Source organism: Platalea leucorodia, assembly GCF_965183815.1.
Source record: "Platalea leucorodia genome assembly, chromosome: 15".
NCBI lineage: Eukaryota > Metazoa > Chordata > Aves > Pelecaniformes > Threskiornithidae > Platalea > Platalea leucorodia.
The window spans coordinates 131,949-153,134 of record NC_138837.1 but is presented as its reverse complement, the minus strand read 5'-3'; the positions used below and the strand labels follow the sequence as shown (position 1 = coordinate 153,134).

The window sequence follows — 21,186 nt, the reverse complement described above, 5'->3', positions numbered from 1 at the left end:
ATGGTTGCAGGAGTTGTAGATAATGCATTTCAAGGTGGTTCAGGTGTTATATCAAAAAACTATTGGACAAAACCAAACCAGAAACAGCAAGGCAAAATGAGTGGCGTGGCAAGAATGTACCGTAAAAGCAAAGCATTTGTGGATATGTGCATGGCTTTTAGTCGGCTCTCTTTGCTTGACCTTTCTATTCTTTAGCATTCATATATCCATTCATATTTAAAAGTATAAGGAACATATGTATACTGAGAGACAAGAATGTGGTCTGTAGCAAGCTTACGCTGTGCAGATTACAATTCCAATATCCATATATATTCTCTGGTTACACACATCCACATTGAGTCTTAACACACCGTAGGTTAAGGTTACTTTGCAGTGTCTCGTATATTTTGCAGTTTATAACAGGACTTTAAACTGCTGGTTGCAATTGTTTTAAGTCTCTAGCATAGTGGCCTGCTAAAGCAATATGTTTGGGGTTTTTTTGCCTGTATATATTTATGGAAAGGGGGAGGTGATGTGGGGCATACACAGACAGTGAACACAATTCAGACTCGGGCTTATGCCCAACTGCCAACCTTGGCATGCACAATGAGGGGCATAGACCTCCATCAGCCCTAAAGAGATCACCAAGTGATGATTATGCCTGAGTTTAAAAATTTCTAAATTTGCTGAATTTTTGAACTGAGAAAAGGGGGAATGAGAGAAGAATGGGCCTTAAGGGTTTTTTTGTTGTTGTTGTTTTTATTTTTCTCCTCCACATGTTATTTTGTAAATCTTTCTCATGAGCAAATTTCTTTGCCTATGTTTAAGGTAAATGGGTCAAGTGATTCCTTTGTGTCTTTAAGTGAACCCTTTAGTCTCCGTTCTTACCTGTCACTGAAGTTCGTTGTTTCTCTCTTACCTTTTACTAGGCAGAATAAACAGAAATTCTCAGTGAGCTTTCCGTTTCCACAGAAACACGGAAACTTGTCAATGTATTTCAGGATGTTTGTTAACGTGTTCAAACATTCCCCTCTCTCTAGTTCATTAACGATTAATGTAGCCATCAAGGAAAGCTGTGTCAGGAAAGAGGGACATATTGGTACAAAGTCCAATTGACAACAGCCTGGTTCCTCCTGCTGGTTATTTACGCAAAGTCACAAAGGATTAGACTGAGAGACACGCTTCTTGCTGACTGCCACTTTTCCTTCACCTTAGCAATTTCCTGACATCACAATAGGGGCCAGGAGAAGAGAGATTTCACGGAAGAAACTGGAAGTCAAAGGTAAGTATAGAAGTTTGGAGTCACCTGCCATCTATGAGGTGACACAGTTCCTTTAGAAAAGGAAGACTCCAGGCATGAGCACAAGCGCTTTGGAAAACCCATAATGCCCAGGGCAAACTGATGCAGCTCTTGTGTTGTGGTACAGTTCCATGAAAGTAAATGTGAAGTCTTAAAGATTAAAGGCTCTCTTTCTAATAATTTTTTGCTTTGTCATGGTGCTGGTGGTTTGGTGTGTTTTTTTAAGTAACTGGTCTATATGATGAGCATATATGTTGAGTTCTTGTACCTTAGCTAAAAAGGAAGTACCTTTCTAAAGCATTCTGTCAGGGCCCTGTGGGTACAAATTGCCCTAATGGCCCTGACCAGCCCCACCTGGGCCCCCCACCCATGGGCCCAGGAGCCCATTCAAGCTCAGCTCTGGGCCCTCAGCCCCTGCCTGGGCTATGCTGTAGGAGGCTCAGGCCCATGCCCTATAGACCTTGTGGATCCAGCCAGAGGCTGCCTTCCTGGCTTGGGCTTGGCTTTGGTCCTGCCTTGTCCCCGTGGACCTGCCCAGCAGCCACTGGACCTGACCTGTGGGTTGGATTCCCAGCTTGGCCTCAGACCTGTCTCATCCCATGGACTTGCTGGGTGGTCTGGATGGGGGGGCTGAACCTGGCTGTGGTCCTGAGCATGGCCAGCCCTGCTTGCTTTACGTGGGTACCGAGGGACTGGGCCCTGGCTGCTGAGGCCCCTACCCAGCCAGCTGTCTTTTCCCCCTCAGGTCCCAGCTGCTTGTCGCTTCCAGAGCTGCCAGCCCTCACTGCTCTCTGACACATTCTGTGTGATTGTTTCTACACTGAGAAATGGAGGCATCCACAGCTGCTCTGAATGCTAGGCCCAGTTTATGCCTTTTCTGAAGGATTGAAAAAAAAGAAAAAAAAAAGAGGAGGAGGGAAGCAGAAATGTGTGTTTCCCCCTAACAAAAAACTAAACATTTCTAAAGCTGCAGAGTGGCATAGGAGGATTTTGCAAGAACAGATGTGTGGGGAGATAGGATGAGGAAAGAGTGGGCTGTTGTTATGTACAGGAAGAGAAAACAATGACAAAATGGTGATAAGAGGTTGCTTAACTGTCTGAAACAGGTTGTTTAGCAAGAAAAGTCACACTTCTTTGTTTCAATAAAAGGGAAAAAAAAAAAAGAAAAAGAGAATGAAGCTGCTGCCCAGCTGTGTTACTTCATTCATTTTGACAATTTTGTACAATACAAATATAAACTAATTTCACTTCTGTTTCTGCCAAGGTTTCCTCTCTAGTTCATATGTATTGGTTGCAGTCACCAAAGAAGAAAGTGCCACTAGTGTTATAAATTCCGTTGTCCCTATCACCTAAAGAACTTTTAGTACAATTAAATAAAATGCACAAGAAGTGCAAGATAGTATAACACACAATAGAGTGGATAAGATAGTGCCAAGTATTTAATTTCCTTTTGAATTATGGAAGTGCAAATTATTAGTGTAAGGAAATTACTAAAATTTGATGATTATTAAAACACAGTTGGCAGTCAAATATAACTGACAAAATTCTGTCAGCTCTGCTGGCCAAAGGTGGCTCCTAAGCACTCTTACACACTTGATCAATAGTTACAGGACAGTTGTTACTGTGGCATTTCTTATTTTATCAGCAAGGGAGAGTTATCCCCCTTACACGGTCATTCTATTTCTGGTGTTCCTGGTCCCAGACAGCTTAACCCGTTCAGCAGTTAGGCCACCTTGCCCTCCATGCCAGGTTGTTCCTTAGTCATGAATTACCATTGCTGCATAGTTACAATTTGAATTTCCCCTTCAAAATACTTCAGCTATAATCAAGCCACCTTTGCAATTTCCCTTTTTCCCTCTAAGAGAGCTGAAGATGTGTGTCTTTCCATAGAAATGAAAGTTCTTTAAAACAAAAATTGCAAGCACCACACTCCTATTAAGAGGAAGAGAGAGGTTTTCTCTCTAAATAGTTAATACAGCAGGCAAATCCAGTCTGCCCCCCCAAAATAAATTGTTCTATTCTTTTACGTGTGTCCCCACCCAGTCTACTCCACCCATTTAAGTTAGTGTTTATGTTAACTATTAATACAGCTCCACCGGACAATCAAGTGTTGACTCAAGTTATATCCACCTACTATTTCAGACACGTGCTGTGGTAGATTAAAGGCTGATGTGATTAAATACTAAGTTCTATTTTCTGGTCTCACAACTGTGCGCACAATTGCTCTGTTGATTTTTGTGTCATTATAAAGTGAAAGAGATAATTGTAACAGAGGACTAAGCTTACCCAAAAGCTCCTCTGAAAAACACAGTGGACTATTTAAAATTAGACTGTTGAAACACAGTTACAGTTGATCTAATGGGAAGTATTTAAATCCTGATCTAGATAAAACTCCAAGAACATACACACAGACACCATAAATAGAGGAAAATTATCATCTATCATTCTCCCAGTTAACAAATACGACTGTCGAGAGGCTGAGATGGTATTAAACATCAAGTGAATAATGTGTCATTCAATTAAGTCAAAGTTGTTTATCTGAGAAAATGACAGATCAGAAAGCAAACCGATTTGGTGAACAGGAAGCTAACCAAGTCACGGGATTTCCCACAGACAGTCAAAAGTACAAGTACAATTGTAGAGGAAGCAGATGTTGGGGAACAAGCAAGGTTGAAGGGTCTCGCATTTCAGTGGGAGCATAAGGCAGAATTGCAGCACTGGAAAGCATGAAGTGCTAGACACAGAGGCTTGAAACTGTGAGTAAATACACTTTTGTTTGATTCCTTTTACGTTCAGGAGGGCATGATTTTGCGCGTTCTGGTGAAGTATCAAGACTGCACATAATAAACATAGACTCCATTATTTTCTCTTTACGTAACAACTGAGAAATGCTGAGGTGTTGTCTAACTTTTCCAGGCAAAATGGGTGACAGTGTTTTACAAAGCTTCACTAAAACAGTTATTAAAAGCAAGGCTCTTATTTGTGTGAGTAAGTTTCTTGAACTTTGTTGATATAACATACCTGCAGTAAAATGTCGTCTTCCGGTTTCTTCTCTGTACTGCAAGTGATACTAACCTAAACAGGCAGAGAAGGTCCAGACTTGCTAACATATTTTAAAACTCCTCTTTTAAAGGGGAGGGATATTTTTCAGTTTCAGAGCACATAAAATATTTTCTTCAGTAACAGAGACCATAGTGATATCAGACATGGTGAAACTCGTCATTTGCTCAACACTGGAATGCCATCTTACATGAAGCGATGCTTTGCCAACATATGTTCATTTGAACAAAGGACAGTACAAAGCAGTATAAGTATCTTTTAGTAACTCCACATTTATAATCATTTTTCAGAATGACAGTGGCTATTTCTGGTCAGAAATTATTGCCCTGACAATAGTTGAGATCCTGCATTTTTTTAATGATCCCATCCCAGCTAGAAAAAGAGAAACTTGGCGTTTTTAGTCACCTAGTTCAGTGGACGTCAGCTAATGGTTGCAACCTGTGGATTCCAAAAGAGGTGGCACAAGCTTGAACCCAAAATCATATTTCATATTTAGGAACTGATGCCATCCTTTCTTGGAAAATTCGTGTAATCTCCCTTTGAGCAGGTCAAGATGAAAGACAGAAATGGGATGAAGGTTAGCAACCACTGGAGATTTCCAGAAACTACACAGTTCTTTGAGGAGAAAACAGTAGGTTATTTAAACAGACTATATAGAACTCTATGTGTCTCTACAGTTTTTTATAGACTTCTTTATGTAAAAGGGACTTACTTGTTTCTTTATTGTCTCTGTCTGTAAAGTTTTACTCACAGTCACTGTGCATGCCCTAGGAGACCTCTGGTTTCTAATAAGAATGCTAGTTTACTTTTTTTCCAGATCAAGTGGTTAATAATGCTTTTGGCATACTAAAACCACTCGTTCTTGTTAGTCTAAAAATAAGCTGTTAGGATGAATTTGTATTGCCCAAATTGGGTAATGTATGCATACAAAATTTGTGAAGAGAAACGATATCAAAAGTTTGTTTGCACATAGTTAAAAACAGACAACAGATTGTTTCACCTAGAAGAGGTGAGATGCAAGGGGACATTTGAGTGAACTTCCTGCTTTGTGTAACTTGCATGTAAAACTAAGATGGAGACTTCTGTGCAGCGGGATATTCAGGAATTGCTCTCTTTTTACATTGGCTAGAAAGTAGTGGTGTTCCAAAAGGAAGAGGGGGTAAATGAAAGTACTTGCCATGAGTGGATTTTAACATTAGGTCTTTATTGCAGGAAGAAACTATTAATTTTCTAATATTTCTTAAATCTTAAAAAATGCAATTTTCATGTAAATTTCCCAAGCCTAATTTAACAGGAAATTTTTAAGGTGTATTGCTGCCTGGTGTAAGAAAGACTGACAGTTGAAAACATATTTCACCAGAACAGTGTAATGATTTTTGCACTTTGCATCTGTATCAAAAAAAAATTCTGTAAATAAACGTGACAGACATTAACGATGAGGAACTTTATTAGCGCTTTGTTTCATCTCACCCTTTTGTAAATTTGTCCCATCTCTTATGCAGTAAATCATCCTCCCCAGAAAAGTTTATATCAGGACTCTGATTTTCTTTACCTTCCTCAGTCACTTTATTGTTCTCTTGGATGGGAAGATTGGACCCATAAACTACTTTTACAACTTCACTGAAGCTTCTGTCCTCTGTCCTTGTTACATGCCTCTCGATCTTCAGACCTACTCCCTAAAAAAAAAAAAAAAAAAAAAAGGGGGAAAATAAAAGCAATTGTGGTTAAAACCCAAGAACTAGAACTTGAACTGACTATTCTTCCATGTTGTTGTTGGCTTCTTTTTATTTTGTGTTTTTGTTTTTCCCCTGAAGTTTTCTGTAAGCATGTTTCAATCCCACTTCCCAATTAATACTTATGAAAAAACCCACTTCACTCTAAAATATTTTCTCTTAGTTTTCTAATAGACAGCATGTTAGTAATTGTAAACGGTTTCTAATCCCAAAATAGGAATAACAATAGGTATTTGAAGAACTTTGGTGCAAGCTGATAACTGATGATGCAACCCTACTTTTATACATAGTGTCATCTTTTCTATGCAAATATCACTTGCAAGGTCCTGCTTAGCTACTAGTGAGCTAATGACAAAAACATAGAATGTCCTGAGTTGGAAGGGACCCACAAGGATCATTGAGTCCAACTCCTGTCCCTGCATAGGACAACCCCAAAATTCACACCATATGTCTGAGGGCATTGTCCAAATGCTTCTTAAATATTGTCAGGGTTGGCACTGTGACTACCTGTCAGGGTAGCCTGTCCCAGTGCTTCACCACCCTCTGGGTGAAGAACCTTTTCCTAATGCCCAACCTAAACCTCCCCTGGCATATCTTCCTGCCGTTCCCTCGGGTCTCATCATTGGTCGTCAGGGAGAAGAGATGAGCGCCTGCCCCTCCTCTTCCCCTTGTGAGGAAGCTGTAGACCACGATGAGATCTCCCCTCAGTCTCCTCTTCTCCAATGCATATTGCATATTTGCAAAATAAAATAAATGCATATTTGAATTTTATCGGTTAATTGAAGAGGCAATATTAGAAGTATTTAAAGCAGATGAGGAGACATCTGCAGAACTGAGTGACTTTAATCTTTGTCAGCATATTAGAAAAACTATTCTGCACATGCAGTGTAATCTTAAAATTGGTCAATACCATTACTTGCATGAAAGGGGAAGATGTACAACTTAGAGAGCAACACAAAATTTTAACTTTAGAGAATGGGTCATTATACATAATTCAAAATAACTTATATTTTTTGAGGTCAAAAATGAAAAAGAACAGTTGAGCAACATCTTGGATTTGCAAATTACACCAGGCAGCAGTGCTTTCATCGTGGTGTTCAAACCTAGTACTCTGAAGTCAGAATAGAGCTGTAACTAAAGTGGCAATTCTGTGCATAATTAGAAAGTGGTTGTCATTCAGCTGAGATTCAATGTATACAAAAGAGGACAGAAAAAAGGTACAGATAATGGCTAATTGTTCTGATGTGTTCTTGTGATGTGTCACATTATATGACACCCTCATGGCTGCTCATAGAATAAAGCGAGGTTTGGTTTAGTTTGGTTTTGTTTTAATTTGCCTTCCATCTGCTTGATGGTTTAAGCATGTGTAAATACCAAGCTGTGATTGTATACTGAAAATCTTCACTTTGTAGTCTGATTTGGTAACATCTTGGAGGACTTGAAGCTTCCATGGCATGGTTAAAAAGTTCAGTAGTGCATGTGGTCCCGATGAAGGGACACAATATTAACCCAAAGTCCTACTGAAATCAACTGCCGATTTAGAACTGTGGTCTAAGACTTGGCAACTTAAATGGCAAAAGCAATTTACATTTAAGGTAATCTCAGCCACCTGAACAAGTGAAAAGGTCATTCTTTTCAAACCTCTTTTCCTAGGTAATATGTTGAATACCATAGGATCCTACTAAGCTCTGACAACACACTAGGCTCTGAAAACATTTTCGTTATGACTTGGGCATCAGAACAATGAGACACTATGACAGGATTAATCCTACCCAATAGAAAAGAATGCAGTTTGAATTTACGTTCACAGCACCTTTTTTAGGAAGAAGAGGGGAAGGAGAACTCTATAGTTTTACAAGCTTCTCAGAATATCAAAAGATAAAGAATGTGGGTTTTCAGTAACATAAAATTTCTTCCAGGCCTCAAAGTGATTCAAATTACACTATATTACCATTACTGTATACCAAAACAGCTGAAACTGTTGCACTGGGCCCAATTGTAGAGTAAAATATAATAGAGTTAGGAATGAGAAGGTGTAAAAGAATCTTTCCATTTTTTCCAAACCTGTATGAAAAGTCAGGTCTTCATACTAAAGTTTGAAGTATCACAACAGTAACTATTGCATTTAAGATAATATAGTTCAATACAAAACATTACTTCTTTTTGGCAAATCACTGAAAGAGTGCTTTTTTGTGTGTTTGTTTTGTTTTAGAGAAAGTGAATAGACGACTGAGTGTAAATGTCTGTTAAGTTCCAAATTGTGAAATTCAGCAATGATGCACTGTGGAAAAAAACATATTTTTGCTGTTGTTGCATGCATTCTTTTTTTTGCAAGCTTTTTAATCTGCTCCTGGAAAGATCCTCAGCTACAGAATAACATAACTAGAAAAATCTTCCCCCAGGCAACAACTGCCAGTCCGGCAGCGCAGCTTTGTAAGGGAAAACCTGTTCAAAATGCCATAACACCATTGGAAGATAACAGAACTTTTATTATATCCCCATACTTTGATGACAGAGAGAGCAAAGTCACTCGTGTGATTGGGATTGTTCACCATGAAGATGTAAAACAACTATACTGCTGGTTCTGCTGTCAGCCCGATGGAAAGATATATGTATCAAAAGCAAACATTGATGTTCACTCAGATAGATTTGGATTCCCTTATGGTGCAACAGATATAGTTTGTTTGGAACCCGAAAACTGCGATCCAACACATGTATCGATTCATCAGTCTCCACATGGAGATACTGACCAGCTGCCAAGGTTTGAAATTAAAAACCGCAAGGCTGAGACCTTTTCTGTTGACTTCACTGTATGCATCTCTGCCATGTTTGGAAATTACAACAACGTCTTGCAGTTTATACAGAGTATGGAAATGTACAAGATTCTTGGGGCACAGAAAGTGGTGATCTATAAGAACAACTGCAGCCATCTGATGGAGAAAGTCTTGAAGTTTTATATGGAAGAAGGAACTGTAGAGATAATTCCCTGGCCAATAAACTCACACCTCAAGGTTTCCTCTAAATGGCACTTTTCTATGGATGCAAAAGACATTGGCTACTATGGACAAATCACAGCTCTAAATGACTGTATATACCGTAACATGCAGAGGAGCAAGTTTGTGGTTCTTAACGATGCTGATGAAATAATTCTTCCCCTTAAGCACCTGGACTGGAAAACAATGATGAGCAGTCTTCAGGAGCAAAACCCAGGGACTGGCGTTTTCCTCTTTGAGAACCATATCTTCCCCAAAACCGTATCTACTCACGTGTTCAACATTTCGTCCTGGAATACTGTGCCGGGTGTTAATATATTACAGCACGTTCACAGAGAGCCTGACAGGAAAAACGTTTTCAATCCCAGGAAAATGATAATTGATCCTCGAAAGGTGATACAGACTTCAGTCCACTCTGTCCTACGTGCTTATGGGAACAGTGTGAATGTTCCCATGGATGTTGCCCTCATCTATCACTGTCGGGTGCCCCTTCAAGGAAACCTTCCCAGAGAATCCCTCATCAGGGATACAACACTGTGGAGATATAATTCATCATTAATCATGAATGTTAACAAGGTGCTATATCAAACTGTACTGTAAGCTCAAAATGAAACCTCTGTTTTAAGGAGGGAAAGTGGAGAGCTACCCGTATTGTGGGGAGGCAGAGGATATCATTTAAAGATCATATTAAAATCACTTCCAGATGAAGTTTACATCTTATGAAGATTTAGGAGAACAGCCCTTTAATGTATTGTACAAAGGTAAATGCATTTCATTTGTGAACTGAATCAAGGTATCCAGGGAAGAGAGTTTCAAAACTGAAAAAATTATATGATCCAAGAAGGGTGGTTGAGGCCTCAGTCCACTGTTTTCTAGAGATGTTTGCACACGGTTGGGAAGAGCCATTGTCATGTATCTTTGCAGGAAATTGGTGTGACATAGCTCCTGTCAGGGATACATCCCTTTGGAGATATACATCTTTGGCTCTGAAAGTTAACTGTGTTGGGTGTGCTACAATTTTAAGTGCAGTAATGAAAGTTAAAGGTGTTGCAATAGGAATTTAATGCTATGTTCTCCCCAACAATAAATGCACTGGATATTTAAGATAATCTATTACTCACAGGAATAAAAAGGCCTGTAATTTATGGCCTTCACCACTAGAAAAAATCCCACCACAGAACCCTTACAAATGCCGACATTGTATTTTGTTGCAAGACTGATTCAGCTAGCAGTTGCTGCCTGTAAAAAGTGTAAATGGTCTAAATGACTGGAACTTATCATTATGCAATTATCAAATTTCTCTTTGCTGTTTTTAAATGTATTTACTTTTTGAAAAGATAATGGCTTGCTTGTGTTTCTCCATTTTACACAATTTAATTAGACGAACTGACAGTTAAACTTTGGGGTCGAATCCCGAGACCTCCTCCAGCAAGGTGCAGCAAGGCACAGCTCTACTGGGGTCTGTCTTTTGCACTTGTGCTGTCTGTGCTGCCCATTCCCGGGATGTCGTGTGCGGAAGGCCCTCTCCGGGACACGGCACGGGGAGCAGGCCGAACGGCACCCGTGGAGCCGCCGGGGTCCTGGTCAAGCGCGGGCTGGGCGGGCCCCGCTCCCCAAATGGCTCTGCGGGCCCGCCGGGGCAGAGCGGCGGCCCACCGCCACGCCCCTCCCCGCTGCTGGCCTGCCACAAGGCCCCGCCTGCCTCAGCGGCCCGGCACCGGCCGCCGCGTCGCCCCACCTGGCGGCCTTCGCGGGGCCTCCCCGACAGATGCCCCGGGGAACCCGCGACGGTGGCGGGAGCGACCGCAATTCGCCTGGAGCGGCCAGAGCCGCGGGCAGTGCGGCGGGAAGGGCCGCGGCCGCGCGCTCCGGAAGAGCGGCCGGTCCTGGGGAGTGCGGCTCACTGCGGGCTTCCCGCCGCCCCCGGCCGACGCCCGCCGTTCGCCGGACAGCTTCCTGGGGCCGCGCTCCCGGCGCCGTGTGCAGCGAGCCGCTGGGGCGGCACCAGAGCGGCCCGCTGCGCTGAGGTTGCGGCCCGCGCGAGCGGTGCGTGGGTGTGTGCGAACGGCTCCACCCGGATCGGCGCGGGGGGCCCCTCCTGGACGCACGGCCCGGGCGAGGGCCCGCAGGTTTCCCTGCGCCGCTCGCTCTCCCGCCCGCAGCTGCCGCCACCTTTCCAGGCGGCAGGTGACAGGGTCGAGCGTCTCCGCCTTTGCCCGGGCCGCAGCGGCAGACGGCCTGGCGTAGCCGGCACAGGGGTGGCCTTGCGGCTTCGGTGCCGCCGACGGAGCCGGGGAGGGGGCGCGAGGGCCCCGGTAGCTTTCGCCGTCGTGCCTGCACGGGGCTCCGGCGGCGGAGGAGTCGCTGCCCCGCTGGCCTCCCCCGCGCCGGGAGAGGCGAGCCCACGGGACGGAGGGCCGGGGGGAGCAGGGAGACGGGCGCGCTGTTGTCGGCGTGTTCGTCTGGTCAGGCTGCTGGGACCACGGAGGGTGTCAGGCTGCGGCTCCTGCTTAGGATCCTGTAACTGGCATCGCTTGTAGAAGAGGCTCGGCAGGCTCGGGATTTTATTTCCACTCAAGAGATAGCAAATAAGATGGTGGTCAGCTGTAGCATTATTTTTCGGTACTGGTGCTAACCACTTAACGGTAAGTTAAAGGTATATATTAATTGTACAACGCAATTTTTTGAAGTCTCCATCTGAATACTCTCCAAGCCTGGAGTTTGATTTTAGATTTAAAGAATGCATAAGTCCTCGAAAGGCTGGTTTTAGCGCTTGTTGTGGGTTAACCCTGGTAGGCAGCTAAGCACCACACAGCCACTCACTCTCCCCCGCAGTGGGATGGGGAAGAGAATCGGACGGACAAAAGTGAGAAAACTTGTGGGTTGAGATAAGAACAATTTAAGAGGTAAAGCAAAGCTGCGTGCACAAACAAAGCAGAATAAGGAATTAATTCAGTACTTCCCATCAGCAGGCAGGTTTTTAGCCATTTCCAGGAAAGCAGGGCTTCATCACATTTAACAGTGACTTGGGAAGACAAATGCCATAATGCCGCATGTCTTCCCCTTCCTTCTTCCCCCAGCTTTTATTGCTGTGCATGACATCGTATGGTATGGGATATCCCTTTGGTCAGTTTGGTTCAGCAGTCCTGGCTGTGTCCCCTGCAAACTTCTTGTGCCACCCTACTGCTGGGATGGTTAGGGGGGAACAGCATGAGAAATGGAAGGCTTTGATGCTGTGTAAGCACTGTTCAATGACAGCTAAAACATCAGTGTGTTTTAAATACTGTTTGGGTCACGAATCCAAGACACAGCACCCTGCAAGCTACTGTGAAGAAAATTAACTCTGTCCCAGCTAAAACAAGTACAGTGTGAAAGACAAAAAGTTGAAATAACAATCTTTTAAATGTTGTCATGCAATTTTTTATTTTGCCTGATCTATTTCTTTTCAAAGGATACAAAGTCTAGTTGTTTACAATAGGACAAATTTGTCTTAGGGATGTATAGCAGATTATAACTGAGAAGTTTTTGAGTGTACAGGGAAATGCGTGGTTTATCAATTCTAATGGCACAAATTAAGTATATGGCAACACTGTATATTGGTCTGGATTACTTGCTTTGTATTTAGAATAGAAATGGCCATCTTAATATTTTTAGAGCAATATTTTACAAATAGTGGAATAATACTGCCTGCAGTTTAATCCTTCAAATAATATTCTTCTGACTTTGGATCATATAAGAGAGGAAGGACACTGGTGTTTCAAAGAGTCTTTCTGAAAAAGATAAGCTATCAAAAGATGTGCAATAGACAATCTAGATGAAGATGGTAACTGATTGTTAGTCTTTGGAATTTTTATTTTTATCTAAGTACCAGTGGTTTGTGTTGTTACTTTTGGCAAAAATGATAATGCAGAGGATAAAGAATAACTTTCTCCAAAAACAATAAATCAATAAGGCTATTTGTTAGTGGTGGCTTTTTACTTAGACCCTGGATAAACCAAGGATTAGGCTGTCTGTTGTTCCAATACTACTGAATGTAATACTGCGACTGAAACTTTGCAGTCACCTCTTGTCAGTTGCCCCCTATCCCCAGCCTAGATCAGGAGATAAAGTAATAAGCTAAGAGTTATCAAAAATTAAACTCAATGTACACATTGCGAAGATACTGAAATGAGCAGCATAAAAGGTCTTCAGCTGCCTCAATGCAAATCAAACAAATTACAAAGGAAGGCCACAATGCAGAGAACATGTGGGGGAGATTAATAATGACCTAGGAATGGCTCTTGAACTAAATTAGCACTTTGTTCCACCTTTTAGTAAGGGCAGTGCTAATTGTAGAGAGTTAAAGAAAGATGATGGAAAAGAAGGTCGGAAAATAGAAGTTGTACAGCAAAGGTAAAAACAACATTCCAGTTGGAAGGTGATACTGAATAATTTCCATTCCAAAATTCTAAGAATTTACTCTTCCCTGGATAAAAAAACTGGCTGGATGGCCGAGCCCAAAGAGTGGTGGTGAAGGGAGTTAAATCCAGTTGGCAGCCAGTCACAAGTGGTGCTCCCCAGGGCTCAGTACTGGGGCCAGTTCTGTTTAGTATTTGTATCAATCATCTGGATGAAGGGATCGACTGCACCCTCGGTAAGTTTGGAGACGACACCAAGCTGGGTGGGAGTGTTGATCTGCTGGAGGTCAGGAAGGCCCTACAGAGGGATCTGGACAGGCTGGATCAATGGGCTGAGGCCAACTGTATGAGGTTCAACGAGGCTCGGTGCTGGGTCCTGCACTCGGGTCACAACAACCCCATGCAATGCTACAGGCTTGGGGAGGAGTGGCTGCAGAGCTACCTGGCGGAAAAGGACCTGGGGGTGGTGGTTGACAGCTGGCTGAATATGAGCCAGCAGTGTGCCCAGGTGGCCAGGAGGGGCAATGGTATCATGGCTTGTATCAGAAATAGTGTGGCCAGCAGGACTAGGGAAGTGATCGTCCCCATGTACTCAGCACTGGTGAGGCCGTACCTCAAATCCTGTGTTCAGTTTTGGGCCCCTCACTACAAGAAGGACATTGAGGTGCTGGAGTGTGTCCAAAGAAGGGCAACGAAGCTGGTGAAGGGTCTAGAGCACAAGTCTTACATGGAGCGGCTGAGGGAGCTGGGGTTGTTTAGCCTGGAGAAAAGGAGGCTGAGGGGAGACCTTATCACTCTCTACAACTACCTGAAAGGAGGCTGTGGCGAGGTAGGGTTGGTCTCTTTTCCCAAGTAGCAAGTGACACGACAAGAGGAAATGGCTTCAATTTACTCCAGGGGAGGTTTAGATTTGATACTAGGAAAACTTTCTTCACCAAAAGGGTAGTGAGGCACTGGCACAGGCTGCCCAGGGAAGTGGTTGAGTCCCCATCCCTGGAGGAATTTAAAAGCAGGGGAGATGTGGTGCTTAGGGACATGGTTTAGTGGTGGACTTTGCAGTGCTAGGTTAATGGTTGGACGTGATGATCTTGAAGGTCTTTTCCAACCGAAATGATTCTATGATTCTAAGTTTGTAAGTGCAACCTTGGTCACATACAAGGTTTTAGAGTAGATTTTAGAAGGACTATGACAAAAGAAATGAGGAGAAATGTGATTAATTTGAGCAACCTGATCTAGTGAATGATGTCCCTGCCTACAGCAGGGAGGTTGGAACTAGATGATCTTTGAAGGTCCTGTCCAACCCAAACCATTCACTGATTCTATGATTCTAACTGGGACAAGAGTTTTTTCTTATGACCTTGATGCAGAGGAAAACACATTGTGTAACTGCACCTGGCTGAAAGATTGGGTAGATGTATTAATCTTCGGCTAATGACAAGCTCAGATGTATCTGTGCAATGTGATGCATCTGCAAAAAATATAATCCTAGCATATGTTAAGAAAATTTCCAGCAATGATGAGGGCTTATCACTGTCGTGTACAAATGGACAAGGAACAGAGATTTCTAGTCTCCTGTGCTAGAGATTAATTGAAACTGGGCCAACTGCACAGAAGGAACACCTAGTCAAGGAAGAGTGTTTCTTATGAGGTGGTATTAGAACAACCTGTTGTGTTTAATGAAAAAGTAGCAAATATGAAGACTAGGAGGTGAAATGACTGCAGTCCATAAATGCAATAGGGAGGACGAAAGTCTCTTTACTATTAAGAGGAATACTGAAAAAGAACAAACTGGTGCAAAGTAGCCATTGATACTATTAGCTAAATTTAGTATTAAAGCAAGTCTGCATAATTTCTATCATGTTCTACTTGAATAGTAATTGGAATTAAAAGACACAAAACCAAAATGAATTATTGTTGTTATTTTTATTATAAAATAAACTCTTTTAAATATGCTGGAAGCAGATTTTTTAAGTTAAAATTGCCAAGTACTTTCTATAGTGAGGAAATATAAATGTAATGTTCCTAATTAATCTGACTTCATATATTTTCTGACTACATATATGTGCTGTTAATTTCAGGAGATCAAAATTCATGAGTCACGTGTTGGGAAAACCATGAATTTCACTCCTTAAATAATTACATATTTCTTTTCTTTAAGATTCTGTGTTCTGGTGTGTCTTGAGTTCTGTATTTTGCTCTTTTTCTCTGCTTCTAGAACCTGCTGTTGTTTCAGATCTCTCTCACAGTTCCTCATCAGAGTCTGTATTTACCTATTTTAATTAGGCCTATAGTATGTTACTAAACAAATGATTGCTCAAGGAATACAGATAGATAGTATACTTTTCTAGTTCTCTTTAAGTATGTGTGTGAACTGCAGATATATCAAGACGCAGGATTAATTTCCAGAAGGAAACTTAAGTAGCCTTAAAAAAATCACCCGAGTGCCTAGGTTTGATTTGCTTCAACAACTCCACACTCAAGTTTGTAATTAAGTTCTTGGGAGGCAACTGTATGCTTTGCGCAAGAGAAGGAAAACTTGTTTTTCTGGTAGGTGTGGCTGCTGTTACTGACATTAAAGAACACCAGCCATCTGAAATAAAATGTGTCGGCGAGTGTCTTAGATATCCTACCAGCATTTTTTCCTCAGTATTGTTCTGTATTGAACAATTCTTGCAATTTATCTTAAAGTATTTAAGTGTTTATCTGGTTAGAATAAACAATTTGTAGATTATACCTTAGCAAAAAATAAATGGAGGACTGAAGAGAACTTCACTCAGCTATCTGCTTTAAGAGGTACTTTTTCCTTTCTGATATTCACTGTTCAAAACACAGTTGAAAAGTTTTGTTTTTTTTTTTAATTGTTCATTATTTATAGCTAGCAAAAGCAGAAGGAATAACAGGTAATAAATTTATGTATATGTAATGTTGACATGTTTTGATATTTCTTTAGTAAAAACTATTTATTCTTTAAGACTGAAGAATATATGAAGTCATAAATAGGTAAGACCAAGGGAAAAATGTTAAATGTGACCTACTCTATGTTGTAAGAATGCTAAAGTGTATAACAACCTGGGAATAAGAATGCTCAGGGGAAACTTTTTGTCTGACTTTAGAATGTTTGATAAAAAGACTTAAAAAATTTGAGTTGTTCTCAGTCACAAATCTCCAGCAGAAAGTTGTATGACAGTAGCAGGCTCTTGCCATGTATTTGCAGTTATGCTCTAAATTGTAAGGACTTCTGGGGGGGACTCTCCATTTCAAAGACAGAAGAGTCAGTGCTGTCTGCTGCTGCTATTCTGCTTTGTGCCTCTTGTGATGTAGTGAGATTTCTGGTGCCCTATGACTGTTCAGGTCTGTAAAGCAATTTCTTGGTAGCTAGGAAAGGCTGCTATAAATCATATCAGCCTTGGCACATGGGGCATTTTAAGCGATATGTTATGACCATAGTTCTCCTTACTTTGCTTTTTCAGGAAAGAGCAATTGTGAAAATATTGCATGTTATTCTGAAGGCATGGGCAGTTATTTTTTGCCTAAAATCAGTTGAGATTCAGAAGCTAGATTGCTGTATTCAGAAGCTAGATTTTACTGGTTGGAAAATACTATGTTTAAGCAGAAAACCAGACCCTAGGGGAATTTTTCAAGCCAAGCAGTGAAGTTGCCAGTGAATTTAGGCATTTCCAAAGTTATGAAGCTGCTGAGTATGATATTTGGATCAAAAATACGGATTTAGGTTCTTTCTAGTTTTGTATCTTTCTTACTTTTCTTGGAAAATGCTAGTTTTCTGTTCTATCACAAAACAGTATTGAGACAGAGGCTCTCAAAATAGCTTTACACAATGTGTGAAATGTGAAAAAAGTATGAAATATTAGGTTTACTTATTATTTCAGAATAGACTGAGTAATATGCTTTGGAAAAAATATTGTTAGATGTTTAGCATGTGCATACTCTCTGAAGATACTTAGATTACTAAGTACTTAAGCAAGTGATTTTATTACGAGTCTTGAGAAGTAAATGAAAGGACAAGAAACATGAGAATTTTCCAATATCTGCTACACCTATGACATTGTTATCTGTTTTAGCTATAAAATACATACTTAGAAATCAGGGTCTTTTAATAGTATGATTTTTTTTTTTCTCAGCAGCTGGCTTTGTGCAGCAATGACATGCTTACTAGAAACATTTTCTTCATCTTGTGTGATAGGATCAGTTTATTCCATCTTGGCATTTTACCCCATGCTTCTTGCTGGCAGTCGGGGATACTGTCTTCTACCAGTCCAATTTTCTGATCTAACATGAATTTGATTAATCTGGGGCACTCTTCTTCCAAGAATCTCTGTAGTACAGGCAGGCCTTTGAAGAGACTTGCTGTCACCGTACTGTTTATGGATCATATCTGGATGCCTAAAGATGAATTTGTAGAGGAAACTCATCTGCACTTTTAGTGCACTAATCTGCACTAATTACTGCTTGAGAGTGCCATGAGCTCCCTGTAAGGCATTAACACTTGCAAGCACGAGTGCTGCTAAAGACTTTGGCCATCCAGGTACTCAGGGATGCCTCTCTATTCCTGCAGCAGCACTCTGTGATTGATTTTTCATAAAAGCACAGTAGCTGGGTCTCTGATTAAGTCAGTGCACAATGATAGAGGTTTGCCCCCCATCTTGTTTGTGAAATTCTTGAGCAATGATCATCACTCAGTATTATCTCATACTACATGTTTTCTTTTCTGCAGATGCGGCAGCATAAAGTTCAAGGACAAAGACATTTGCATCCACACTTAGATACATTCAAAATGTTGTGTGGTGGGAAAAAATCTTACTTTGCTGCTGCTGTGTGCATTATTACTCTAACTTCAGTGGTCACAATTTCTTATCTTAGGCTACAGAGACTTTCTCACCTGCCAAAAATAATTCAAGAAGATAGCAGATGTAGAGGGAAAATTACCAATAGCACAATAACAGCATTAAAAGATAACAGAACTTTTATTATATCCCCATACTTTGATGACAGAGAGAGCAAAGTCACTCGTGTGATTGGGATTGTTCACCATGAAGATGTAAAACAACTATACTGCTGGTTCTGCTGTCAGCCCGATGGAAAGATATATGTATCAAAAGCAAACATTGATGTTCACTCAGATAGATTTGGATTCCCTTATGGTGCAACAGATATAGTTTGTTTGGAACCCGAAAACTGCGATCCAACACATGTATCGATTCATCAGTCTCCACATGGAGATACTGACCAGCTGCCAAGGTTTGAAATTAAAAACCGCAAGGCTGAGACCTTTTCTGTTGACTTCACTGTATGCATCTCTGCCATGTTTGGAAATTACAACAACGTCTTGCAGTTTATACAGAGTATGGAAATGTACAAGATTCTTGGGGCACAGAAAGTAGTGATCTATAAGAACAACTGCAGCCATCTGATGGAGAAAGTCTTGAAGTTTTATATGGAAGAAGGAACTGTAGAGATAATTCCCTGGCCAATAAACTCACACCTCAAGGTTTCCTCTAAATGGCACTTCATGCAAGATGGAACACACATTGGCTACTATGGACAAATCACAGCTCTAAATGACTGTATATACCGTAACATGCAGAGGAGCAAGTTTGTGGTTCTTAACGATGCTGATGAAATAATTCTTCCCCTTAAGCACCTGGACTGGAAAACAATGATGAGCAGTCTTCAGGAGCAAAACCCAGGGACTGGCGTTTTCCTCTTTGAGAACCATATCTTCCCCAAAACCGTATCTACTCACGTGTTCAACATTTCGTCCTGGAATACTGTGCCGGGTGTTAATATATTACAGCACGTTCACAGAGAGCCTGACAGGAAAGATGTAATCAATCCCAAGAAAATGATAATTGATCCTCGAAAGGTGATACAGACTTCAGTCCACTCTGTCCTACGTGCTTATGGGAACAGTGTGAATGTTCCCATGGATGTTGCCCTCATCTATCACTGTCGGGTGCCCCTTCAAGGAAACCTTCCCAGAGAATCCCTCATCAGGGATACAACACTGTGGAGATATAATTCATCATTAATCATGAATGTTAACAAGGTGCTATATCAAACTGTACTGTAAGCTCAAAATGAAACCTCTGTTTTAAGGAGGGAAAGTGAAGAGCTACTCATATTGTGGGGAGGCAGAGGATATCATTTAAAGATCATATTAAAATCACTTCCAGATGAAGTTTACATCTTATGGAGATTTAGGAGAACAGCCCTTTAATGTATTGTACAAAGGTAAATGTATTTCATTTGTGAACTGAGACATGTACCTTGTAAGAGTCCACAGTGATCGAGAGCTGGTTAAGAAATGGGTTCCTCAGGTAAAGTCTCTACTGCAACTTTGTAAGATGTGAGAGCTCAGGCATAGTGAGAAGATAGCTCTTTTACGTTCCTATAACTATGTAAGGGCATTATTCAAGGCCTAGGAAGTTAATGTACTGATTTCCAGCTTTCTCTCTTTTTGTTTTCCCATCTTCATATATGTTTTAGCTAGCACAATGAACCTGTAAACTACCTGAAGAAGGAATGAATTGATTTTTGGTTATTTGTATCTCTGAAGTACTTGGTGGATAAAAAAATACAGCTGTGCTTAGTGGTGCCTATTAAAAGATCGCTTGGGACAGCATCTTGCAGATGAAGAGCTGCATTGGCATTAACACTGTAACTCATTATAATCACAGAGTCAGGATAAGAAAAGACACCAGCTGTAGCACTGAGCTGTCACGTATTAGAGGCATTTCTTAAGGGAAACAGGAATTTGTAGCAGAACCATGAGTCAATTAATGATACCAAGGATCAATGCAGATGGTATTCTTCTGGAAAATGTAAAATGAGATTATCTTAAATTAAAAACAATCAATATTTCTCAACCGATTCAAATAATGTAAAAGCGTATAGACGGTTTCCACCTATGTACAAAAAAATACAACTACAGTCATTAGTATTAAAGGCAACATTGCGTAATTCTTGCAGTTTGTATGTTACTGTTTGGATACAAAATTTGTATGTACCAAGTTGAGTGAAAGGGAAACAAATACATTGTGAAAATAATTGAGCAAAATCTACCAGTTTCAATTGTAAAAAAAAATGAACCCCTTAATTCTTGGAAATAGTGTTTGTTAAAGCGGTGATGTAACACTAAACATAGCTGTTGGAGTTTTGCTGATCCAAATGACTGTTCAGCTGTGTTTTTGAGACACATAAGTTTAAGAAGAAGGGTGACCCCTCTTTTGTTACCCATAGCTGTTCTGAATTACTTAAGTAGTAAGTGCTGAGTTGTGTTGGAAAGCTTTAAAACAGAGGCAAGGGATACAGATTGATGTTGAAGAAAAAGAGACTATTGTGAACAGAAAAGAAGGCTATTTCCAGGTGGAAAGATGGGTGGACAAACAACTACTTATGATACATAATAGGTTTTCATTGGGGTTTTTTTTTTTTTTTTGGGACCTTGAAGCCTCATAACAAACTGTTCCTTCGTTCACAAGAATTAGACATCAGGTGGATTTTAGTCCTTTATGTGATGGGTAAGTTGAATTCTGTTGCTTCCTTATATAGGTGTAAGCGTACAGAAGCTGCATCTTTTCCAACCTCTGTCTAAAAGTAGTGCCAAGTAGTTATTAACTTCTGCTGAAGGGTCAGATGGAAAGCAAAGCAAGCAAAAAAACATTTGCTCACTGTAGTTTCACAATTTCAGTCATATTTTTTCTGTT

At 41.0% G+C, this 21,186-nt stretch overlaps 1 protein-coding gene across 2 annotated transcripts; it reads left to right on the top strand.

Annotated features, from left to right (window-relative positions):
* Positions 1–3,914: 3,914 nt before the first annotated feature.
* On the top strand, positions 3,915–19,890 carry LOC309597665 (uncharacterized protein). 2 transcript variants are annotated; one of them, XM_082327290.1, is made up of 2 exons: positions 3,915–4,035; positions 18,195–19,890. In XM_082327290.1, exon 2 carries the CDS (start codon positions 18,195–18,197, stop codon positions 19,548–19,550), a length of 1,356 nt encoding a protein of 451 aa, XP_082183416.1. In that variant the 5' UTR covers positions 3,915–4,035; the 3' UTR covers positions 19,551–19,890. The 2 variants fall into 2 exon arrangements, with proteins under 2 accessions (XP_082183416.1, XP_082183417.1); XM_082327291.1 differs by lacking the exon at positions 18,195–19,890 and adding an exon at positions 8,285–10,324.
* The last annotated feature ends 1,296 nt before the right edge of the window (positions 19,891–21,186 follow it).

Bases quoted from the DNA above. Each gene is read 5' to 3' on its own strand.
- LOC309597665 (XM_082327290.1), top strand. From the start codon at position 18,195: ATGCGGCAGCATAAAGTTCAAGGACAAAGACATTTGCATCCACACTTA.